The sequence below is a fragment of the Triplophysa dalaica genome, chromosome 4, assembly GCF_015846415.1.
Source record: "Triplophysa dalaica isolate WHDGS20190420 chromosome 4, ASM1584641v1, whole genome shotgun sequence".
In the NCBI taxonomy this organism is placed as follows: Eukaryota; Metazoa; Chordata; class Actinopteri; order Cypriniformes; family Nemacheilidae; genus Triplophysa; species Triplophysa dalaica.
In genome coordinates this window covers 22,540,910-22,562,667 of record NC_079545.1, presented here as the reverse complement: position 1 = coordinate 22,562,667, position 21,758 = coordinate 22,540,910, and the positions used below count along the sequence as shown (strand labels likewise).

The following is a 21,758-nucleotide window of genomic DNA, read 5'->3' as shown; positions in this document are numbered from 1 at the left end:
CCCTAGCTGCCAGAAAAGTTTTTTTGGGGATTTTTTACAATATTCTCTTGATCTGTGTGTTTATAAATTTTCGTCACCCTCATCACAATAAGTCTCACATGTTATATCTCACTAATGTGTATTCTAATGTGATGTTCAGGAGTGAGGTCAAAACGGCAACTTATTTATATATTGCAGAATACACAGAAAAATCTGTTGTGGTTGACATTTTATTATGTCCCAATGGTATATGCAACTTTCAATAAAAATTGTATTTAATTATTTTTTATGTGAAATGGAAAACTACTACTATGACGGCTATAGAAATACACTTTTCCTTAAAAGTAGGATATGTCATTTATCAATTTTAACCAATTCTTACTTTATGCCTCCAAATCTATTACAAGTCATTTTGGCAAATGTCAAAACACACAGAAATCAACGAACGTATTAGACGTAGTGACAACGCAACACTAGCCCCGTAAGAACAAACAACAGTCCTGTCTGACCCTGAACATGCGCTACACATAAATTAATCCAAATTCACGTTCATTACACATGCACACCCCTGTGCTCCAACAAATTGGCATCCCGATTCATCTGATTTAAACTTGGCCCTGACTAAGCACTTAACTACAGCCACACTCGCTTCAACCCCAACTGTTCCAGCAAACTACATGAGAAAGAGTCATCGGTAACAAATCTTGCGGCTTGGACCGCGCACACACGGACTCGGCTCATACATCACAAATATTTACCCAGAACTTAAGACGGGAAACATGTTCGCGAGAGATCACAGAGCCCCGCGCATATTTTTCAAAGATTACACGTCTGAGCGTGTGTGTTGTGATGTATGCAAACCATGACAGCTTCAAACAAATTTTTTGGCTCATCAGACAAACATTCGGCTATTTTTGTTAGTCTCTATTCTTCTCTCATTATTTTTTCTCATTATTATATTATTGTTTCTTTTCTTCATATTTATCCTTGGTCGGGTTTGTTGCGTGAGTCACCAGAATTGGAAAATTAACCTTTCTGTAACACTGAAATCCCAATGTACACACACAGATGAGGTCTTAGAATTCATTCATAAGTAATACATACAATCCTGAGTAATGGTTGTAATGCAATAGTGCTGACAATAATGGAAACAAAACCGTTTAAAGTGATACATTTGATTATACGCCTGTCACTATAACACATACCACTTTTTTATCACAAATGACAATCCAAATTGGTTCAAGGGTCAATAATTTCATAGTGGTGAACCTGAAACGGATGACGGATCGTGCTCGACGGTTCGGAACGCATGTGACCAGCTGATTATTTGTTAATTGATTCATCAAACAGTTTAAGCACGAACGCTACGCGCTCTCGCTCTCTACCGTCTCTGGACGAGTACAATATTCGCATTCTTCCTTATATCTTAACTTAAACTGATGCGATTCATGGGCAAACGCGCATCACTTCAGCCGCTCACTCATGATTCAGTAACACATTTAAGAGAATGAAAGAAAGTCGTCGAGATACTTCATGATCGCCACTTCATAACACCTGTCAAATTTAATATCTGATCTCTAGAGATCCTGTCATCAGCTGTTTCCTCTGATTGCACATTTATTTATTTGTTATACATATATTTTTGTGCGCATGCTTACTGTATGACATCATAAGTCTGGCTTGCAGTACAAACATTAAAGGGATAGTTCAGGCAAAAAAAATTGTATTCCCCTCATGTGGTTGTGAACCTGTGTATGACTCACAACAGAAGATATTTTGAGCGATGTGGTTTGAGATCATAAAATATAAGTCAATGGGGTACCATGTTGTTTGGTTATCAAAAATCTTCAAAATATCTTCTTTTGTGTCATACAGGTTTGACATGACATAAACGTGATTAAATGATGAAAGACCTTGTGATTTAGTGCCTCTAAAGAGAATCGTGCCCATACAATCACATACATACCAGCATACGTGCGCACACATCTGCCTGGAACGTGTTCAACATCTTGTTCAATGCTGGAGTTTGTGCTCCACCTTTACAATAGATTGTTTTAATGCCAGACTTTAATAGCTTCATTAAAACACCTTAAAAAAAGAAAACATTCTTTTCTCTTGAGACATAGTGGGACAAGGGGGATAAAACCTCCATAAAGCTTTAAAGGTTTATATATTATATATATTTTCAAGACATCCAACTTGAAAGAAAAATGCCACAAGGCATCACTACACGAACCAATCACAGACGCCAAACAGTTAGACAGTGTAACCCCAAAATCGACCAATAACAGCCGTTCTTCCTCGAATCACACAGTGGCTGTCCTGACCCTTGACCTTAATAGGTGGATGATGTCACTGTGGGCTTGTCAGGTGGTCAAAAAGGAGACCCATGATCATGTGGTTAGTATTTTTTACGTTGGGCAATAGAACGTGTATGGCGATTTGGTTGAATGATTGGTGTCGAGGCTGTGTCGCACCTGTCTGCAATTTGGCACATACTCTTCTCCACCTGCTCCCTTGATTTATTCTCTCACTCACTGGCTTTGTTCCCCCCAATTCTACTTTGCCTGGTGTAAAGGGCTCTGTGTTGTGGCTTTTGAACAATTCCAATTTAGGACAAACCACAAACCACATGAAACAGAGAGAGCAAGAGATAGAGAGGCAAGGGTAGTGAATGAGAGAGAGACATCTGCTCAACAGCTTGAAGGGCATTTAAATTAACATACAGCTCTTAGATAGAAGGAAAGAAGAAAGGAGAGAGAAAGAAAGAGGGTGAGAAAAATAAGTAAAAATGAAAAGAATTTTCTAAATGCATGTTTGATTGCCATAAATGAGGTGTTCTCATAATTGCGTGAATGATTTGCCTCTTCATGTAAACTAAGCTAGTGGAACATGTAATTAGCAATGCAAAAGCTGTCGATTTGATTTTAATGGAATGGACAGTTGATACAAAATATACCTTGAGTCAGGGTCCTGCATGGGTCCAGTTAGATAAACCCGCAACCGCAGTAATTCAAAGAACACCTGACCCGACATCCGACATAATTTAATTCTGTACCCCACCCATTTCACAAAAATGCCGCGACCCGAACCGCAACAAGCAACAAAATATTAGGAATTTCTGGTAAATACATTTTTAAACTCAATATTACAGAGTTTCGGGAGAGATTACCAGAAGTGAATCCATTAAAATATTGATAACTAGTACGCCTATTCTTTATTGGATTAGTGATTTATGAAATGTGTTTTGATTTATGCAAAATTTGTCAAAATCACCAATATTGTTCATGTGATTTTAATTATAGTTTCCCTTACCCTTTTTCGGAAAATTATACAAAAGCCGCTAAAGGCTAAGATGCCATCAAGGCTAAATATGCTTAATGCAGAAAAGGGATCAGCATGATGAGCTAAAAATTTAAATTGTGATAAGAGTATCGAGTCCTCACTTTAGCGGTCCATCACTCGCACACGATTGGCTACAATGCTCAGGGCTGCAAAGTGCGCTGCAATTGACCTATTGCTAAGCCCTGACACCCTTAGATACTGTTGCTAACTCAAACAAACACACAGAGTTTGCTAATGTCTTGCGATGAGAGCTGTCAGTGTGAAAGACTTGTCCCAAGAGTTTTTTCACACATTTTGCACACAGTCTCGTTGGGGAACATTCTAATGGGACTTAAATAGTATCTCATGGAGGGATGGTGAAAGGTCAATTAGAACCCATGGCCTGTATGTATAAAGCCACTCAGAGTAATTTTACTTTTAAGTGTGTCAAAATTCTAAGAATGACATAATTTTAATCTTATTCTGACACTTAAGAATAAGAGTGATCCATAAAGGTCGCCAAGTATAGGTCACAAGCAGGGGGTTAGCTCTTACTCACTCTGGTACCAAGTTCTCCCCTTCCTAGTGCTCTTTTTCCAGTATTGTAAATGTATGGTTATGGTTTGGTGCTGACCCCTGTTTCTATGTGGATTAAAAGAAATACGATTTGATAACCTTCTTGTTGTGAGTATTCCCTGCACATCCCGTGACACATCCCTGTTCATATTATTATAGTTTTATCATTACTGATATAAAAACATTAATTATTTGATTAAATTTGTCAAAGAATCAACCTTAAAAAAATCAAAATAACACATTAAAATTGTAAATGTTATGCTATATAAAAAATACAAGTATAGTTTATATATAAGTAAAAAGTTAAATATAAACGTATACTTTAAGACAGTTTTCAAGCAATTTTTGCTTTGTCCTTTTCTCTGAAATTTTCTGGGGACCCCCTGCAAACTTCTGGAGGGCCCCTGGGGGTCTCCAAAAGATTCCAGATAAAAAGTTTAAAATATATATCTACTGAACATTATCATTGTGTTTATATCTTTTTTTTTGCTGAAAGTTTGAGATGAAACATTTCTCTTCAGGTTTATGTAACAAGTGCAGCTAACTATTTAAGTGAGCAAGCAACATGTTATATCACATTTATCACTGTTAAAAGAAGGCACCAATTTCAGCTGCCCTAATTTTTTAGTTAAATCAAATTAGCTGTATGAGTCAATTGAACTTAATTATATTGAGCTGACTTCAAAAAAATCAACTTGTACAAAGTCAGTCCAAAAAAGTCGATAAAGCTAATTTGATTTAACTTAAAATTTGAATAAAGCTTTTTTACTGTGTACTATTTAGTAAACACAGTTTAAGGGTTTCTTTATACATAAAAATGTATATGCATTTTAAGAAGGGAGCCCTAACAAAAGGTTCATCATATTTGGGGCCCTTGGCATCATAAAGTTTGAAATTCTTGGCTTTTAGAGGCAAGTGAAAACATTGAGAGGGCACAAGTAAATATCTGAACTACTGAACTGACCAGGTTGATCAAATTACTGTTGTTTACTCTATCGCCGTCAGTGTTTAAAAGTTAGTTTTTCTCCATTGATAAATCACGAGGCCATTAAGCACACTTTAATAACAGCCTCTCTTTTACTAACAGATCATTTCATATGCCTGCCATATGTATACAGCACAGACACATCCTTACATAGCCAAATTCAGATTAATTTCCGGAGTCTTGTTAGATATATGATGCAGGGCATCGGCCTAGTCAGAAGAACATGAGCCGTTGTATAAACTGCAGTAAATCAGTGATACAATCTTAAAAGGCCATCCCATCTATATTCAGCTTCATATCATTACTGTCAAACTCGCTCAAAAATCACCATATGTAAAACAGTGTATAGTTTAACAAAACAGATTCATGATCATACAAGTGAGGCCCCTTTCAAAATGTGCCATGCTTTTCTAGCAAAGGGGTCAACCATTAGATTTACAGTAATCTAGATTTAATGAAAACATACTGCCTGTCCATTTCAGTATGTTTTGTCGTTTTTTTATAGTGATGTTGTTTAGATGCCTTTGATTTTGGTATGTTTTCAAACTTTGTTTAAAGCACTCGTGCCACATGTGAACTCTAAACCAGGTTTCTTGCTGGAGAACACATGGAGAAAATGCATATTGTCACAGGCCCATTCACACCAAGAATGATAACTGTAAAGAAAACTATATCAGCGTCCACACAAGAGAACAACTAGGCATACATCTTATGGCGCTTTTCCACTGCGGGAACTTTCGGGGTAAAATCCCGACCCCCAGAAAGTCCCTCCTCGTGAGGTATTATTTTTTCAGAGTTCAGGAAGATTCGGGGGTGGGCCTTTGCCATGGGATGTCATCGACATTACCGCCTCGTCCTGGACTGGGTGGAGCCGTCACTTGCAGTCCTACGTCACGGGACTGAAATGCCTGTTCAAACTGTTTCAGGTAATTTTGGTGGAAATGCGGCATTAGTTTGCTCAATGTTTTATTGTTCATCAGCTGCAAATAATGCTCTGAAAGTGATCCCAATGATATCATTTCTCTGTATTGTTCCTCAAGTAAATGATTTGTTCTTCTGTATTTAACATCTCAAGCTTTAACAAAAGTGATTGTTTACTTGCCGCTATCACTGCTAATGCTTCTCAAATGAGTTGCTTCTTATTCGGCTCTTGTCTTGGTTAAACACGCAACACGTGCGTGGACACTGACGCCTAGTGGTCATTGCCTGTCGACACTGACAACGACGCATAAATATAAATTAAAATCGACACCTAAATTAAAACCGACACGTAGCCTACGGTGTAGAGCTTAAGACTTTTGTTTGTTTGTGTGTGTTAAAGAGGTCTACAGATGCGGCGGTCACACTTGAATTTGCGCATGCAAAATTCGTTCTGACGGTGCTGCGAAAATGGGCGGGAACAGGACTACAATAAGTCACTTCAGTTGATCAAGTACATAAACACTGTTTCTATTGCCTCCGCAAACCAAGTGGTATGATGCGAAGCTCCTACAATGAGTGATTCCTCCATCTTGGAATTTTTTTGTACGGAGAAGTCACAGTATGACGTTTTGATATTCTATTGGTCTCACGCACTCACGTGACACGAATTCGCAGTTCAGAGTTCACCAAACTTGAATTTTGCTACGCAGCGAAATATTTCCGCACGGGCTTGCGTTTCTAGTCCGTCGCTTTCGCATGCATTTGAATGGAAGTCAATGGAGGGAAAATTCAAGTCTGACCGCTGCTTTATAAGGGGGGAAGGCACACAGTCCATACAGATGTGCTCTTCTACACATACAGATAAGTGCATGTTTCGATTATGAGCATATTATTACATATGGATTACATTATTGAGAGCAACATGTCATATGATTCTCAAAAGGACCATCAAGAGTATGCTGGTAATGACTCCAAAAACAACACAAGCCACGGAGGTTCACATATCCCGGACACAAGATCGATTGTCCTGTTTAGTCGAGCCTTCACTTATCTTTATTTCTCATGTCTTTCCCTCTCTTTCTTCTGCAAATTGCCATTGAGGTTTCCCCTCAACGCCACCCATGAACATTCTGTTTCCCAATGATCAAATGTTTACCCAGCTATGCTCAAATTAATAAAACATGCTTAATATCATTAATAAATCAAAAGACACATTTAGTACTTCTATAGTAAAACAAATCAGATTGAAACATATAAACTGCCTTTGTTCCGAGAAGCTATTTCATCAGGAATGTCAAGTTTCGAAACCCTGCACTATGGTGTCTGATCACAGGAGGCCTTGTCCTACTGCATAAACACACGCACTCGCGAGTGACCTTTTGACGTCTCGGTTCACAATGACAGATCATAGCTCGGTCACAGACAAGGATGTTTGTCTGAAAAGTCTGCGGGCCTGAGGGAAAGAGGAAATTTTACTCTCGTGTAAAGACACAGATGCATGCGCTCTCTCACATTCACAAAGTTTAAAACAGGGATGGAAACCACAGCAAAAAGTTTAAACCACAAGAGAGACAAAATACAGACGTGCAAACAAAGACACGCACTACACCAGAAAGACAAAACGTTCTTCCTAGCACACTGTCAAACATACACACATAGTCTCCTACAGACACACTGAAATGCAGACAAAAACTGACAAAAATACACACACTAAGGCCAGCAGAGGCACACACCGAGTTATTCGGGGACAACCGTGCTGAAAATGTGGCAGTCTGTTCAGACTCCAGTCACAATATGAGTTCACATTGATCATAAAGAAACCGTTTTCATACTGTCAAAAACCTTCATTGATTGACACAAACGGTAGTTAAAAAGGAGCTTGAGTAAACGCATGTTACATGTAGAGGCACAAGTTATAGCAAACAAGTCTTTCTTTTATCATTTAGCCATTGCCCGTTCTCTTTGAGGGATAATCTATCTATTTGTGTCTATCCATCCATCTGTATCTATCCATCTTCCATTCTCTATCCATTTGTCCATCCACCCATCATGTGTATTTATCTATCCATCTATCCATCCAACTATCTATCTATCCATTTATCTATATTCATCCATCCATCTGTATCTATCCATCTACCAATCTCTATCCATCTGTACATCCACCCATAATGTGTATCTATCCATCCACCTGTATCCATCCATCTGTATCCAACCACCTGTCTCCATCCGTGTCCATCCATCCATCTGTATCTATCTAACCATTTTTATCCATCCAGCTATTCATCCTCCCATCATCTGTATATATCCATCTAAGTGCATCTAGCTATCCCTCCATCCATCTATCTATCTATCATCGTCCCGCTGTAATGTGCAGTTTTAAAGCTTTGGTTCCCAAACTTACACACACATCTGTGTGTTGGCTGTTGTCAGGGACTACTTAAATAGATCCAGCTGTTTAAAGCAAAGCCATTAAAGTCATGCAAACATTCAGTTTCTACAGCGCACAGCTCTATAACACCTGTTTGGCTGAGGTTAACCCGCTCTTAGATCCCTCATTAGCACACACACACTCGCACACACACTTTTGTAATCAGTCCGACAGAGCTGTGCTTTGGGATATATGGCTAACACTATATCAGATCTAAGATGTTGATCAACAAGCGAATTCCTTACTGCTAACTCCTCACTGCTAACTCAAAGAACAAAGGACTCGGGGTAACTCGGTTGAGAGTATGTGAGAAACGTGTGTGTGTGTGTGTGTATTAGTTACGGTGGTAAATTGTTGAATAGAGAGTAATTAGAGAGTGGCTGACTCCATCCATTAATGTAATATCCTGTCGTGGAGGAATCCCATACCTGCAAAGCTTAATAAGGAATTGTGTGTGTGTGCATTAGAGAGCTCACACTGAGAATTGGCAAAATGCCATAATGCCTGAGAGAGAAACGGAGAGAGAAGACGTTGATGAGGAAAATATTCCCTTCTCTTTCCCATACTCTCGCTTTCTCTCACACACATAAACTCTAACAAAAGAACTGTATGATCTACACTGTAACAGAGAGGCAAGTCCGATGCCATTGTTACAGGTCTAATCTTCCCTAATATTCAGGTCTGATATATATATATAGATAAATGGTGCGTTACTGGTGGCATTGATAATACACTTTTTTACATGTATAAATATTCTAGTAACTACTATTGGGTATATTCATTTTGTTAAAGAGTAAGTAACATTGGATTTTTAAAGTCTCTTTGGTTTATGGAGTTTCCAACAACAAGTTTATGTACATGCAAGGTGTAAAAACACTATTACGTCGTAATAATAGGCAGCTATTCTTACCATACTTCATGTCTAGACACAGGTTCTAGACATGATGCACACGCATCACAAACAAGCTTTTGGGGGAGGAGAGTGCAGTTTTCGTCGCACTCCCAGCAAAACGTAGGCGGGAACTATTTCTAGTGACGCAGATACGTGGCGGTTAGAGACTCGGACTAGGTCACGTCTCGATGGCGTGGTTCATGGTCGACTCCCTTTTTTACAAGCCAATAACTCTGTTATTCATTCACCTTCGGACTTACAACTTGGAAAACTGCTTATTTTCAAATATGGCAACATAACACAGTGCATGAATTGTAATTTTCATGATCAAATGTTACTTAATCCTCAAGAAAAGCAAAATTTTCAGTTATCTACAATTGGTCTATAAGATGCAAGTTATGCACACACAATCTCTCTCTCCTTCTGTGGTTTGTCTGCATGTAATTTTTAACCACACTCACGCCTTGCTCCATAAAGCTCAGTTGTCATGGTTACACGCATTCAAAAGGTCTGACATGTATCAATGCTATACTCACAATTACATGTATATGTGCACACCTTAACAAGTGCGGACACACCCCCATTCACATGCATATGTGTCATGCACATAAAGACAGGAAGGAGACTACATTAATCAATTCTAAATGATCTTCAAAACAATGCACCCTACAGTATTCATATAACTGACGAATTCACCCCCCATTGTCCCCAATATGGTAGAAAAAGTTCCTCCCAATAAAGGTCATTGGGTTCAGGAAGTAAGGCCCCAGTTATCATTCAATGTAAGGCAATTTCGAAGGACAGCTAGACAGCTAATTTTTTTTATTTAAGTATTGTTTAACCATTCACCTCTGGCATTTTAATTTAGCTGTTGGAAATTTGGCATGATAAAATCTATATAGCCATGAATGTTTAAAAGATGTTGCATCTGTCTGAATATCTATGCAGTGCTTGCACAATATTCCATTGAGGCCCATCTGAATGTTTTTACATGCAAGAAAAGGCAAATGCACTATACAGCAGTGACGTGGCTAGCCCCTTTTTAAGTTCTAGTGTAGCCCCCCTTAACAAATTGTGAGTAATTATTTATGTAATCTGTACAGGAATTCGAGATTGCTTTAAGGCCTAAGTATGGTACGTCCGTCCACGTTTGCGCACTGTCCACATGACGAAATTTTGACAGCAGAGGGGCCCACGGTTGTTACTTTAAATCATGTATGTTGCACATCGATTGATGAATGTGATATTCATTTTAATAACAATAACTTGTCTATATTATGCATATTCTTTGTTAATTACTTATTTTAGTAATATATACAGCATGTGGTGCTTAGAGAGTGGCTATATATATATATATATATATATATACAGGGGCGGACTTACCCATTAGGCAAAGGTAGGCAATTGCCTGGGGCCCCGAACTACCAGGGGCTCCAAAAGCAAGGGGAGGACGTAACCAATAAGCCGTGGCAGCAGCCACGTGGAGCCCCAGGTAATCATCAAATAGTCATGATAAGCCATAACATTTTAGGTTATTACATCTGTATGAAGGAACTGCCCACAGCGAGAATGTCACTGTCTGGTACATTAGCTGCAAAATGAAGTTAAAGTCGCAGGAAAATAAAACAACAAAGAAACGCAGCTACACCAGCGGAGTGGAAAAACTATGATTTACAAAAGATTGTTGCCAAAGTTTCCCCACACAAACTCCACTGCTGATCCTACAGCAGCAGCGCCTCTCTCTCATGCCAGACACAGCACTCTCCTGGCCACAAGCAATGATAATGTGCCGGTGAGTATTTCCCTATGAACACCGACAACATGCTTGGTATGAGAGGGCCAGTTCAAAATGACTTCACTGCGCAGACCGATGGGGACATAAAGGCAATATAATGATGTGTGCTAACAATTCGCATTAGTACAGAAATTTGGTTCAAATGCACGAAAGGTAGTAAACCCCAACGAAACACATGGAGAGATGGCACACTTTATGTATAGCAATCCCAGATCAGGGTTTTTCCTGCATTTGATTGGAGGCGCCCGCCACAGTCAAATTTCGTACCGCCTCAGACTCTTGTCAAAAATATGTGGAGTGTCTTCACAAAAAATACTGCATGCACTAAACAGATTGTCATTTGTAACTGCAGTTACAGCATTACGCCACAATGGAGTCGCTTTTAGTTTCCAGCCAGTGAGACGCTGGAGAGTTGAGTAAAAGAGCTATAGTAGGAGCTGTATTAGCTGTGTTTTACGGCTGTATAGTTGTTTTACATTACATTTTTTGAAAAGGTGTTCTAAATTAACTTGCTGTACATCTTTGTAATATTTTGAGCTGTGAGGTTGGCTCGTTGAATCAGCGTTTTTCTGTACATAGCGAGTTCGAGTATGAACGCACATTGTGATCACTAAGACTTGCAAAGAATGACTCCTTTGAATCAAGATCAGTGAATCGTTCAAAGCTCAGTGAACTACAAAGGGACGTAGGGTGTGAATGTGCTTTGTTCATTTAGTTAGACTGGTTACTTATGGTCTAAAAAGTCTCATAAAAAGGCTCATATTATAATTTTCAACTTTTCTGTTTGATTGAATAAATGTAATTGTGACGAGCAAGGCGGGACAAGATCCGTGAGGGAAGACGCGGTGACGTGAGTGATAATGAGTGACAGCAGCGCATTGCACTGGCTGCGTATCTCTCACAGTGGAGATCGGAACCATTAATGGACGAGCGGCAGGGGGTACAACGAGAGAAGACAGGGCCCGGACATATGTTATGTTTGAATTTATGTTCTTGTGGTGTTTTTTTTATTCTGTGTTTCTTTATTTTGATTAAAGTTGGTTTAAATGTTTGCCGGTTCCCATCTCCTTCCTTCCCTACTTTGAACTGTGTTACAGTATTGCTTAATATAACTTATTAGTTGTCATTTCATAAAAAGCAGGACAACGTCAATTGATTTTCCTTCGTAAAAATGAGGTGGAGGTTGTGCAACCCACGTGTAGGCCTAATGTCCCATTAAATGTCTTAACAAAACACATATATTAAAGTTCTAAAAAAATATGAAAGGACAACTAATAAGTTACATTTATTCAATCAAACAGAAAAGTTAAAAATTATAATACGAGTCCTTTTTATAGACTTTTTAGACCATAATTAACCAGTCTTACTAAATGAGCAAAGTGCATCCACACCCTACGTTCCCTTGTAGTTCACTGAGCTGTGAAAAATTCACTGATCTCTTACATCAGATGTAAACGAATTGGTTCAAAGGAGTCATTTGTTTGCGAGTCTTTCTGATCGCAATGCGCGTTCATACTGGCGAACTCGCTGTGTACAGAAAAACGCTGATTCAACGAGCCAACTTCACACCTAAAAATATTACAAAGATGTACATCAAGTTAGTTCAGAACTCCTTTTTCAAATATTGAAATGTAAAACCAGTGTTGGGTAAGTTACTCTGAAAAAGTAATTAATTACTAGTTACTCATTACATATTCAATAGTGTAATTAGATTACTGTCCAAATTACTCTGTCCAAAAAGTATTTAGTTACTCATTACTAATTACTTTCTATATCCTACATCGAGCTTGATTAGTTAAGTGATTCAAGGATAGACATGAAACGGCTTATTAAATTCATTCAAATTAATAATATTATTAACTGACCAAAGTATTACAAATGTGAGCCCAGATTTTAAAGTATTGAATTTTGATGTCAATTACACTATTGCACACGCATATATTTCAAAAAAGTATTTAATTTAAGTACATCAAAAGTAACTAATTAAATTACAGAAAACATATGAGTAATCCCTTACTTTACTTTTTCAAGGGAAAAGTAATTAAAATACAGTAACTAATTACTTCGTAACTAGTTACACCCAACACTGTGTAAAACAACTATACACCCGCAAAACACAGCTAATAGCTCTTTTACTCAACTCTTCAGCGTCTCACTGGCTGGTAACAAAACAGCTACAGCGACTCCATTGTGGCGTAATGCTGTAACTGCAGTTACAAATGACAATCTTTTAAATTCACGCTGCGTTTTTTTTGTGAAAACACTCCACATATTTTTGACGAGAGTTTGAAGCGGCTCGAAATTTGACTCAGTCTTCCGCCTCCAATTTCTTTATGCAGGAAAAACCCTGGACATATTCTCTAAACATTAACTCTAAACCTAACCATTAACAACCACTACAATCTTAAGGAAATATTTTCTTTTGAAATTTCTGTTAATTATGTTCTGTAAGCCACAACCCCTAGCCCTGCCCGTAAACTAGAAGAAAGGAATGTTGTTCTCGAAGTAAGAATGTCAATCGAGGAACACTAATGGGCTACTTGGCAGAATCACAGTAAAAAGGTCAACTTCTGCTGACTTAATGTTGCTTAACTCATGACAGTGCCTGGTAACACCACCAGCACACAAAAATGTGACAAGGCAGAGTAATCTTTGCCTTCAGGACAGACACACAGTAAGGTGTGATGTATTCTACACGAACGAAGTGATTTCTTTCAGCATCGTTATTTTATTTCTAGGCAGGGAATGGGTTCGATTGATTCATTCATTCACTGGATATGCGTAACGCTAATTTGACGACGCCATTCACCTCCAGTTCTGCCTAATGAAACGCATCCCTGAGCTGTGGTTTTTGGATCCCGTCCCCGGGGTTAACATCAGGAAATGCTGGATCTCCTCCAGGAGACTCAAACACTAGTCCGGGCCAAACCGCAGCGAAGGCTAAATAAACAGCGACCTGCGCTGCCTGACAGTAAAAGTGCGTCTGATGAAGAGAGCTCGTAAAAAGGACAGATGTTGTTTAAACAGAACAAATGTCGCCTGCAGGTGAACGATTCACAGTTACGAGAAACGCGCCACTCCCGGGCTTTTGACGCACAAATTGACTGGAAAGACAGAAGAACGCACATCCGACGCGGAGTGTAGTTAACAGATGCGCAAGGAACAGAATGGTCGCAGGTTCAACCCCGCGCAACAGACAGCCCGCCCCCTACCTAATGCACAGCGGTATGTCATTGCAATAGGTGAACTGTGTGCTAAAAATCGATAGGTAGAATTTCGTATTCTGTAGAACGAAGATGTCTACAGCATGTATCCAAATGCACTTTCAAGGTATCCATTTTATCCCATAACTTTTGCACGGCAAACCCATTGCCCTACAGATTGAGCTACACGACCATGAATTTTAAACGAAGAAATTGATCATTGATCAAAAACACACATCATTCAGTCTAAAAGATCATTGTACCTGAGATTTTCTGTCGCACACGTACAACCAGTTTAAAAGCACCAACAATAGATCTCTAACAAACAAACAAACCCAATAAACACTCTAATCTGGAAAGACAATAAAGAGGCGCCTCTTAAAATTACACTACACTAACATTTTAACTTACACTACAACATGTTAATGTAGACTATATCAGAAGTGAACTTTGTGTTTTGTATTTATTCACTTTTGTTGAACAACATATAACTCTGTTTACCTGATCGCCTATTGTTGGGTGGTCGGTGTCCGGTGACCGGAGCACTGGCGGTGTTTCTTCATAGTGCGGCAGTGGACCCGCAGATGACACATCGTCTTTGTTTTTCTGGGATATTTCGCGTTTGAGCTCCGAGCGGAGGTCCAGGTAGCAGAAGAGCGTGATGAGATGCAGGGAGAGCGAGAGGATGAATAAACTCAGGAAAATTTTGCAGTTGTTGCATTTACTTTGGCACCCACACGCTGCCTGCGTGCGCTCTCGGTCCTCGAACTTCACCGGTTCGCGCTTCGGTACCATGGCTGCGTGCAGGTCAGTCAGCATTGCTTCTGCATATCGAACTTCCGTGTCCTGTCGGTGTCTGTTGTGTTCGGCTGGCAGTTTCTCTGCGGGTTCATCCGGCTCCCTGACCTCGGACTGCGAAGATCCAGACTGATAACCTAATGTGGCCGGCTCATAGACCGACCCCTAGCAGCTGATTGGTTGTTGATACGACGTCATCTCATTGAAAATCTTACGGGGGAAAAGCGGCCTGAGCGTGAAGCAAGCGTCACAAATAGTTGTAACAGTACTTTAACACAAGACGTTATACTTTCACTGCAAGTTGCACAATATTCAAATTCTTGTAACCCCTGAGGAAAAAAATCTACCGACAAGTTTGTTCAGGCTTCATTTTTATACTCTGTGCAATGAGTATCTAAAATAGCTTTCTCTGTTGTTTTTTAATCGCAATGCAGATCATGAAGATGAAAAATATTTTACTTTCAGTAATGCATATGGCAGTGTATATTTCTTTCTTTCTTTCCACAGCCATATGTCCCTGCATTACTCAGTGAGAGTGATAGAGAGAAAGAAAGTGTGTGGAGTTTCACATCTTTAAAGTGTTAGAACAGAGGAATGGTAGTGTAATTGTGGCATATGTTGAGAATAACAGCAGAGTGTTAAAAGTAGGACAAGTCTGCCAATCAAGCTAAAACATCAAATAAGACACCCGCTCCCATGCACACAGACACACATAAGCACACGCTGCCTTACTTATCAATTTACACATGCATGCATTCAACTACACACATTTATCATACTGTCAAGTAAGAACACTCCATATTAATTTAACCACAAGATACATATTTATTACTATGGCACACGACTTCTGCTATGTGCGGTTGGAGATGACTAACAGGTTTCTATGGTAACAACTAATTGGGAAACACAAATAATAGTTGGGTAGTTATCTCTCTCTTTTTCTCCCTTACTAACACGCAGCAGACACATGTTTGTATTTCTGTAATTATGAGAACTTTTCATTGGCACTGCTGTTTTTATCTTATAAAAACAATCTCTTACTTTTCTCTTATAAAGTAAGAGAAAATTTGCATATATTTTTTTTATTAAGTGTTATTTGAAGTGTTTTTCAGTAAAGAGCAACACTTTGTAAACACTTTTTTCTTTTATTTTTGAGATTTAGAAGGGTTTGCAATATTTTTGAGCTTACAATTGTTCGGAAGAGTGGTGCCTTTGCTCATAGTGAGTTTTTTTTTAAAATATGAAGCTCAGGCTGAAGAAAGGAAACAACCTGATGGTCAATCCATCGTAGATTACCCGACACACTCAAAAATGTAATCCATTTACCAAGGGCAATTTAAGTAACTCCAATTCACTTCATATACATCTCTTTGAACCGTGGGGCAAACCAGAGTGCACATCAGTTTATGGAGGTGCAAAGAAAGTGCATGGCAGGGAAGAGGGAAACTTACTCTATCAGCAAGAGTTAACAGAGGTTACTTTGTAGCATTCCTTAATTTTCAATTTTTTTATAGCTGGACCAATAGTCACAACCCAGATCATTACAACTGACATGGTTAATACTCTAGAACCCAATATGTAATTCTTACCATCAGACCTTCTCTTCACAAGAGCTCTCTATAGCTGACAGCACCTCTGTCTCTTTTCCCCCCCTCGATTCTCACTCTGCTCACAGCTGTGCTCTGTGTACTGCAGATCCTCTGTGACCCCATAAAGCTGAGCCTCTTTAATATGGTTTTATATTAAATCTGTGCTGCTTTTATTCTGCTCCAGACTGTTTAATCTTAAATCTTTAAATATTCACAGCTACTCTGCTGCTGAATCAATTCGGCGCCACACACTCATACAAACGCCACTCCATGTCTCTCACACAAAGGCAACACTTCAACAAACCCAGAAACACACATGCACACACACAAATGTACTTAATAAAAAAAATGAATGCTGCAATGAATATGCAGGTATGGGCCTGAAGCCCTTGGGCAGTCTAAATTGAATTATACAAATTAACTTAACATAGAATCCAGCTCATACTAAGCCAAGGGAGGCTGGAATCAGAGTGGTAAGAGTTTAAGAAAACAGCAATTACACACACAGAGACATCTCTGGAAACATAATGTTCCAGATGACAAGAGTAAATTATGATGATTTGTAAATAGATATAAAAAAAACACAATGACTACATGAGCTATATTAAACTGAATTGTAATATAACACATTTTAAGATGACATATTTTAGTTTAACACACGCACACACACGCACACACGCGAATTACAAAAATGAAGCTATGTGTTACTACATTCTGAACGGCTATTTACAGAATGAACTTCATACATATCTCATCTGTGGGTAGTGAAGGTCCCTATTACAAATGAGTTTGATCAAAATTCAAAGCACAAACCTCTCACTCACTATGAGAAAACACTGACTCCTACTGGCCAAATGTAGCAGTACCGTAAAGTCCCGCAGGAAGGACAAATGCACACACGTACAAAAAAACGTAAATGAAAGGTAAACAATTGAACTGAGAAAGATACATTACAGATTGTTTATTATGTTGCCACAGTACAGACGTAATGTCCATACATGGAGAAACTGTCATCAGAGAAACTGTCTGTGCTCATGCAGAATATCAGGGTGGGAGTTCAGATCTCTGAGCAGATAAACTCTTGAAAAAAGGCCAAAAATCTCTCTACAGAAGCAAGCGGTATGATATCAGATTCAGTGATTCACACGCTTTATCTCGGGCTTCAACACACTGCTTACACACAGAATCGAGGACACTGAGATGAGGGACAGAACGTTTTCAGCAAATGGAAAAAGTCCAGCAGACGTTCAGCAATGAACTGGATGACAGAACCTTGAGAGACAGTTTTACACAAACAGAAAACAGAATCTGTTTGAGATGTCGGTTGACACAAGCAGGCTGGATTTGACCAAATATGAAACAACCTGAATGCACGTTTATATTCTCTAATAATAGCTGTGGTCCGATGACAATGACAAAGGCACAGGCAGTCTGTTGCCCCCATTGTTTGGTGTTTCTGTTATTGCTGTAGGCCCAAACTGAATCAGGAGTGTTCATGGCCTTGAAACTGTATCTATAAGAAATATATGTGATATTCAGTAATACAATGCTTCAGTACTAGGCGTTCCTGTATCTCTGGCAAAACGTAGCACTTAGCGATGCCAAGGTCATGGAATTGATTCCCATTGAACACACAAACTGAAAAAACGTACCTTAACTAATGCACTGTATGCAACATTGGACAAAATCAATGCTAAATACATAAATAGACAAAGCATATGAAAGAGTTCATATGAAAGCACTTCTGTAACATTATTCAAAGTGCCCAAAAGCCACCCTGCTTAAGTGATTGCTTTAAACTTGTTTTCATGTTGTTTATTGGCAAGTTTGTAGAACCGTGACAAAGCACATGGAGCGAATTTGTAACGTTTCCGAAGTTTTTCCCACAATATTTTTCCAATTAGTGCGCTGCGAGTTGTTTTGGAAGAGAAGCATCTGCTAAATGGTAACTACCAAAGCCCCTTCAACAGCCTCGAAGCATCGAGACCGACATAAAATTCATGAGTAAGTACGAGAGGCGTTAATAGGTGTTGGCTACAGCAGTGTGTAGAAGCCATCGCATCAACACTTCAAACAAGCATAAAACCGAAAATAATACCATCCAAGGAAGTACAAAAGAACACAGTGTGGCTAAAACGCCTGCAGAAAATGCTCTTAATTCAGACTGTATAAAGTTTAGCAACCATCTTTAACTCGTACCACACATACACATCTAGTCAGGAGGTCATTAAGTGTCCAGATAAGCATGCACACGTCAACCTAAACACCAAATTCTCATGACCATTGAAAATATACAAAAGACCAGGCACGGTGGAAAAAACGCAACTTATTATGACACATGCCTTAATCAATGTAGTTTTTTATTTGAGGAAAAATGTAACAATGTCGCCCATACATTCTTCCTACATTCACTGTTGTTCTCAAGAACGTTGTCTAAAACAAAACAAGATTGTCATTCTCGTATAACACATGGGGTTAATCCTAATAAAACAAAAGAACCATCGAGAAACAGAAAAAACACGCTCTTGATCAAACAAACGAACACAGTGACGTGCGCACACACGGATACACACACACGTGCTCTGATCAGGCCACATGTTCTAACTCCCGAAGACAAGCACTGACAAACTTCGGCAGTGGTGAGACTTTCCGCGTTTTCCAGGCATTTGTCACGAGTCGTACGGCAGACGAATAACACGTTTATATCATTTGCGTCTTCCAACGAAGGGGGAGCCGTAACAGTTTTTCTACTCCTCTCTGACAGTAACGTCTTCTAGAGGTACAAAGTTCTCCAAGGAGCCAGTATTGCAATGCTGCAAAGTTGTTATGGAGATGACAGTGTGTAATAAGAAGAGAACAAGAACACACAGTTTTAATTTACTGCCGTGAAGACGATTTGTATACGACACTGCTCCTGAAGATAACCTCCTATGCAAAGAAAACGAGCCCGGGAGGCGTGACAGGGCGCACGCAGCCCCTACGGCCGAGTCACAGCCGCTCCATCTGACATCGCAGCACTCTGGACCCTGACTGGTGAAGTACTCCTCTTGCAACCCTGATGAAGAGAAAAAGATATCACTACTATTACACGGCTTGTAATGTTCAGCATTAAAATTTAGCACCAAACTTGGTTGCATTTAGACGGCTCTTTTGTCTTTGTCAATAAGAAATGAAGAACAAATCAATTATGTTAAATTATTCATTATTACAAAAGATCACAGCATACAACTATACAACTGCATATAAACAGTCGAGGAGACAGGAGGGAGAATTTGCTGTGCTTCCAATCTAAACTAATGAGTGCTACTGTGGTAAGAACGGGTGTAAAAAAACTAAATGCTAAATGTCTAATACCCTGTGCTGTGTTACCTGTGTCGACTGATGTTTACCTGCGCAGAGAAAGCTGGGCAGGCCGGCATACAGCAGACGGTCATTGTCAGGTAGGATGAAGGGGCAGCTGGCTGTGACCTCACCACAGTAGTATTTGCATGGGAGCCACCTTTCGCACTGCCGCTGGGGAACCGGAAAAAATTCCGCACAAAGCCAGGCTTTATACACTGTCTGCAAGGTACACAAAAAAGCACATATAAGTGATACACTAGATTGAGGATGTTACTAATATTTACGCACATTATTTAAAGCAACTTGAAGTGCGTTCAAGCTATACATTTATATGTGCTTCCTGCTATTCAAACCCGCAACGCTCTACCGGAAGATGGTGTGGTGGAGCGCACTGCCCCTCACCTGGCACAGGTGCGTTTCCGCGCGCACTGAGTAGTCATCAACCATGTATTTGCGCGTAAGGTTGTCAAAGTCTTCATATTTTTCCTGAGCATGTTGGTCGAGCAGGACGTACTCGTGAACACAAGCACTACACACGTCCCCGTCCTCCGGTCCACCGCTGAACAGGTCACGAATGACATTGCCAAGGCTGCAGTTCAGTCCCTTCGGACTGGCCATGTTCTCAAGCAGGTCCGCTATTGTTATCACGTCGCAAAAGGACAAGCTAAAGTTCCGGAAGTACTCTAAAACCGCGTGCGGCGACACCGTGGGCACCGGCACAGAATAGGAGGAGCTCACCGAGCTGTTTTTCTGCCGGTAAAGCGTAGAGCACGCGGACTCCAGCGGCTCGCGGCGACGCGCGTCAGCGTCCACGCACTCCGGTCTGTTTTCAGTAAGGTTGCTCAAGATAACCCCGCAGTCCTCATCGCGCAGGCCCGTCTGGGCGTCGTGACTCGCGTTGCTCCACGTTCGTCGGTGAGTCCGGTCTCGTGAACGCGGCTTGCCTCCCGCGCAAAGCCAAAGGTGATCGGACAAGAGCGCCGTGAAAAAGAGCAGCGACGCGATGCTCATGCGCCATCTCTGCACCTTCTCGGGCTCCGCGCAGGGCTTGTCGATCGGTTCGGTCGGGCAGCAGGTTTCTCCCTCGGCGTCAAGTTTCCTTCCACACCGCCGGGCGCCCGTGACCATATTTTAGAGGGGGAGACAAAGGCGCGAGCTCACACGGGCGGGTCTCCTCCGCAATATTTCCCCCGTGACGTTGCCCACCGCGACGGTTACATGATGGCCCGAAGCATCTCTTTCACCTGATGTTCAAAATTAATCTGCGCCGAAGACACCTGCGTCTGAATAACGGAGACAGTGCATGATAAAGCACATGCCGCGAGACTCCCTATCAGCTACCCCGCATCGCCTTGACAACACATCGTACCCTACCGAATCTCACTCATTCGCGGGCATCTCGGAGGCAGCGGGTTGAACAGCGGTATCTGTTTGTCTGTAGGGGGCTCGTCATCTTCCCGTGGTCTCCTTCACTCTGTCGCCATCTTCGCTCGCACTCAGACGAACCCTGAGATGTTTTAATTGAAGGCGGGGGTGTGGCGCGTGCGCCGTCGCGCGCATCCTTTCCTCCTCCATTGAAGCTTCATTCACCTATGCGCTCACCATTCAACAACATCACTCGCCCTCGAGGAATCGCTCCGTGCCCCTTTCTCGGTCAGGCACTTAGTTCCCGCGTGCATAGTTCTTTAGAGCATCGTCACAGCCCTTGGGGGTACGCACAGTTCAAGACAATGTAACAGAACATCCCAGTTTAATCCATCACATAACTGAATCAGTAAAAACTAATATGCCATATCCTACTTGAATAAGGCCCCAAACACACTGCATACAGTCAATTGTATATAATTGTAATAAAGACAACTGATTGTTTATAATGGTGTTTCAAATCATTAGAATTAAAAAAACAATCTGCAACGTAGTCAATCT

The 21,758-nt window shown here is 40.4% G+C and overlaps 2 protein-coding genes across 5 annotated transcripts in view; both read right to left on the bottom strand.

The window, feature by feature from the left end:
* Positions 1–15,070, bottom strand: part of eda (ectodysplasin A) — a 41,413-nt gene extending 26,343 nt beyond the window's left edge. Inside the window, exon 1 of one of the 3 annotated variants that reach the window (XM_056744872.1) lies at positions 14,605–15,070. In XM_056744872.1, the coding sequence (XP_056600850.1) occupies positions 14,605–14,922 (318 nt within the window). In that variant the 5' untranslated portion in view covers positions 14,923–15,070. The remainder of the gene's footprint in view (positions 1–14,604) is intronic. The other 2 variants (XM_056744873.1, XM_056744871.1) reach the window with 2 other exon arrangements.
* Positions 15,071–18,833: 3,763 nt separating this feature from the next.
* nalf2 (NALCN channel auxiliary factor 2) lies at positions 18,834–21,428 on the bottom strand. 2 transcript variants are annotated; one of them, XM_056746505.1, is made up of 3 exons: positions 20,235–21,424; positions 19,880–20,051; positions 18,834–19,545 (listed from the first exon to the last, which is right to left on the bottom strand). In XM_056746505.1, the coding sequence occupies exons 1-3, from the start codon at positions 20,958–20,960 to the stop codon at positions 19,238–19,240; spliced, it is 1,206 nt and encodes a 401-aa protein (XP_056602483.1). In that variant the 5' UTR covers positions 20,961–21,424; the 3' UTR covers positions 18,834–19,237. The 2 variants fall into 2 exon arrangements, with proteins under 2 accessions (XP_056602483.1, XP_056602484.1); XM_056746506.1 differs by having other exon boundaries at positions 19,331–19,545; positions 19,860–20,051; positions 20,235–21,428.
* Between the last annotated feature and the right edge of the window lie 330 nt (positions 21,429–21,758).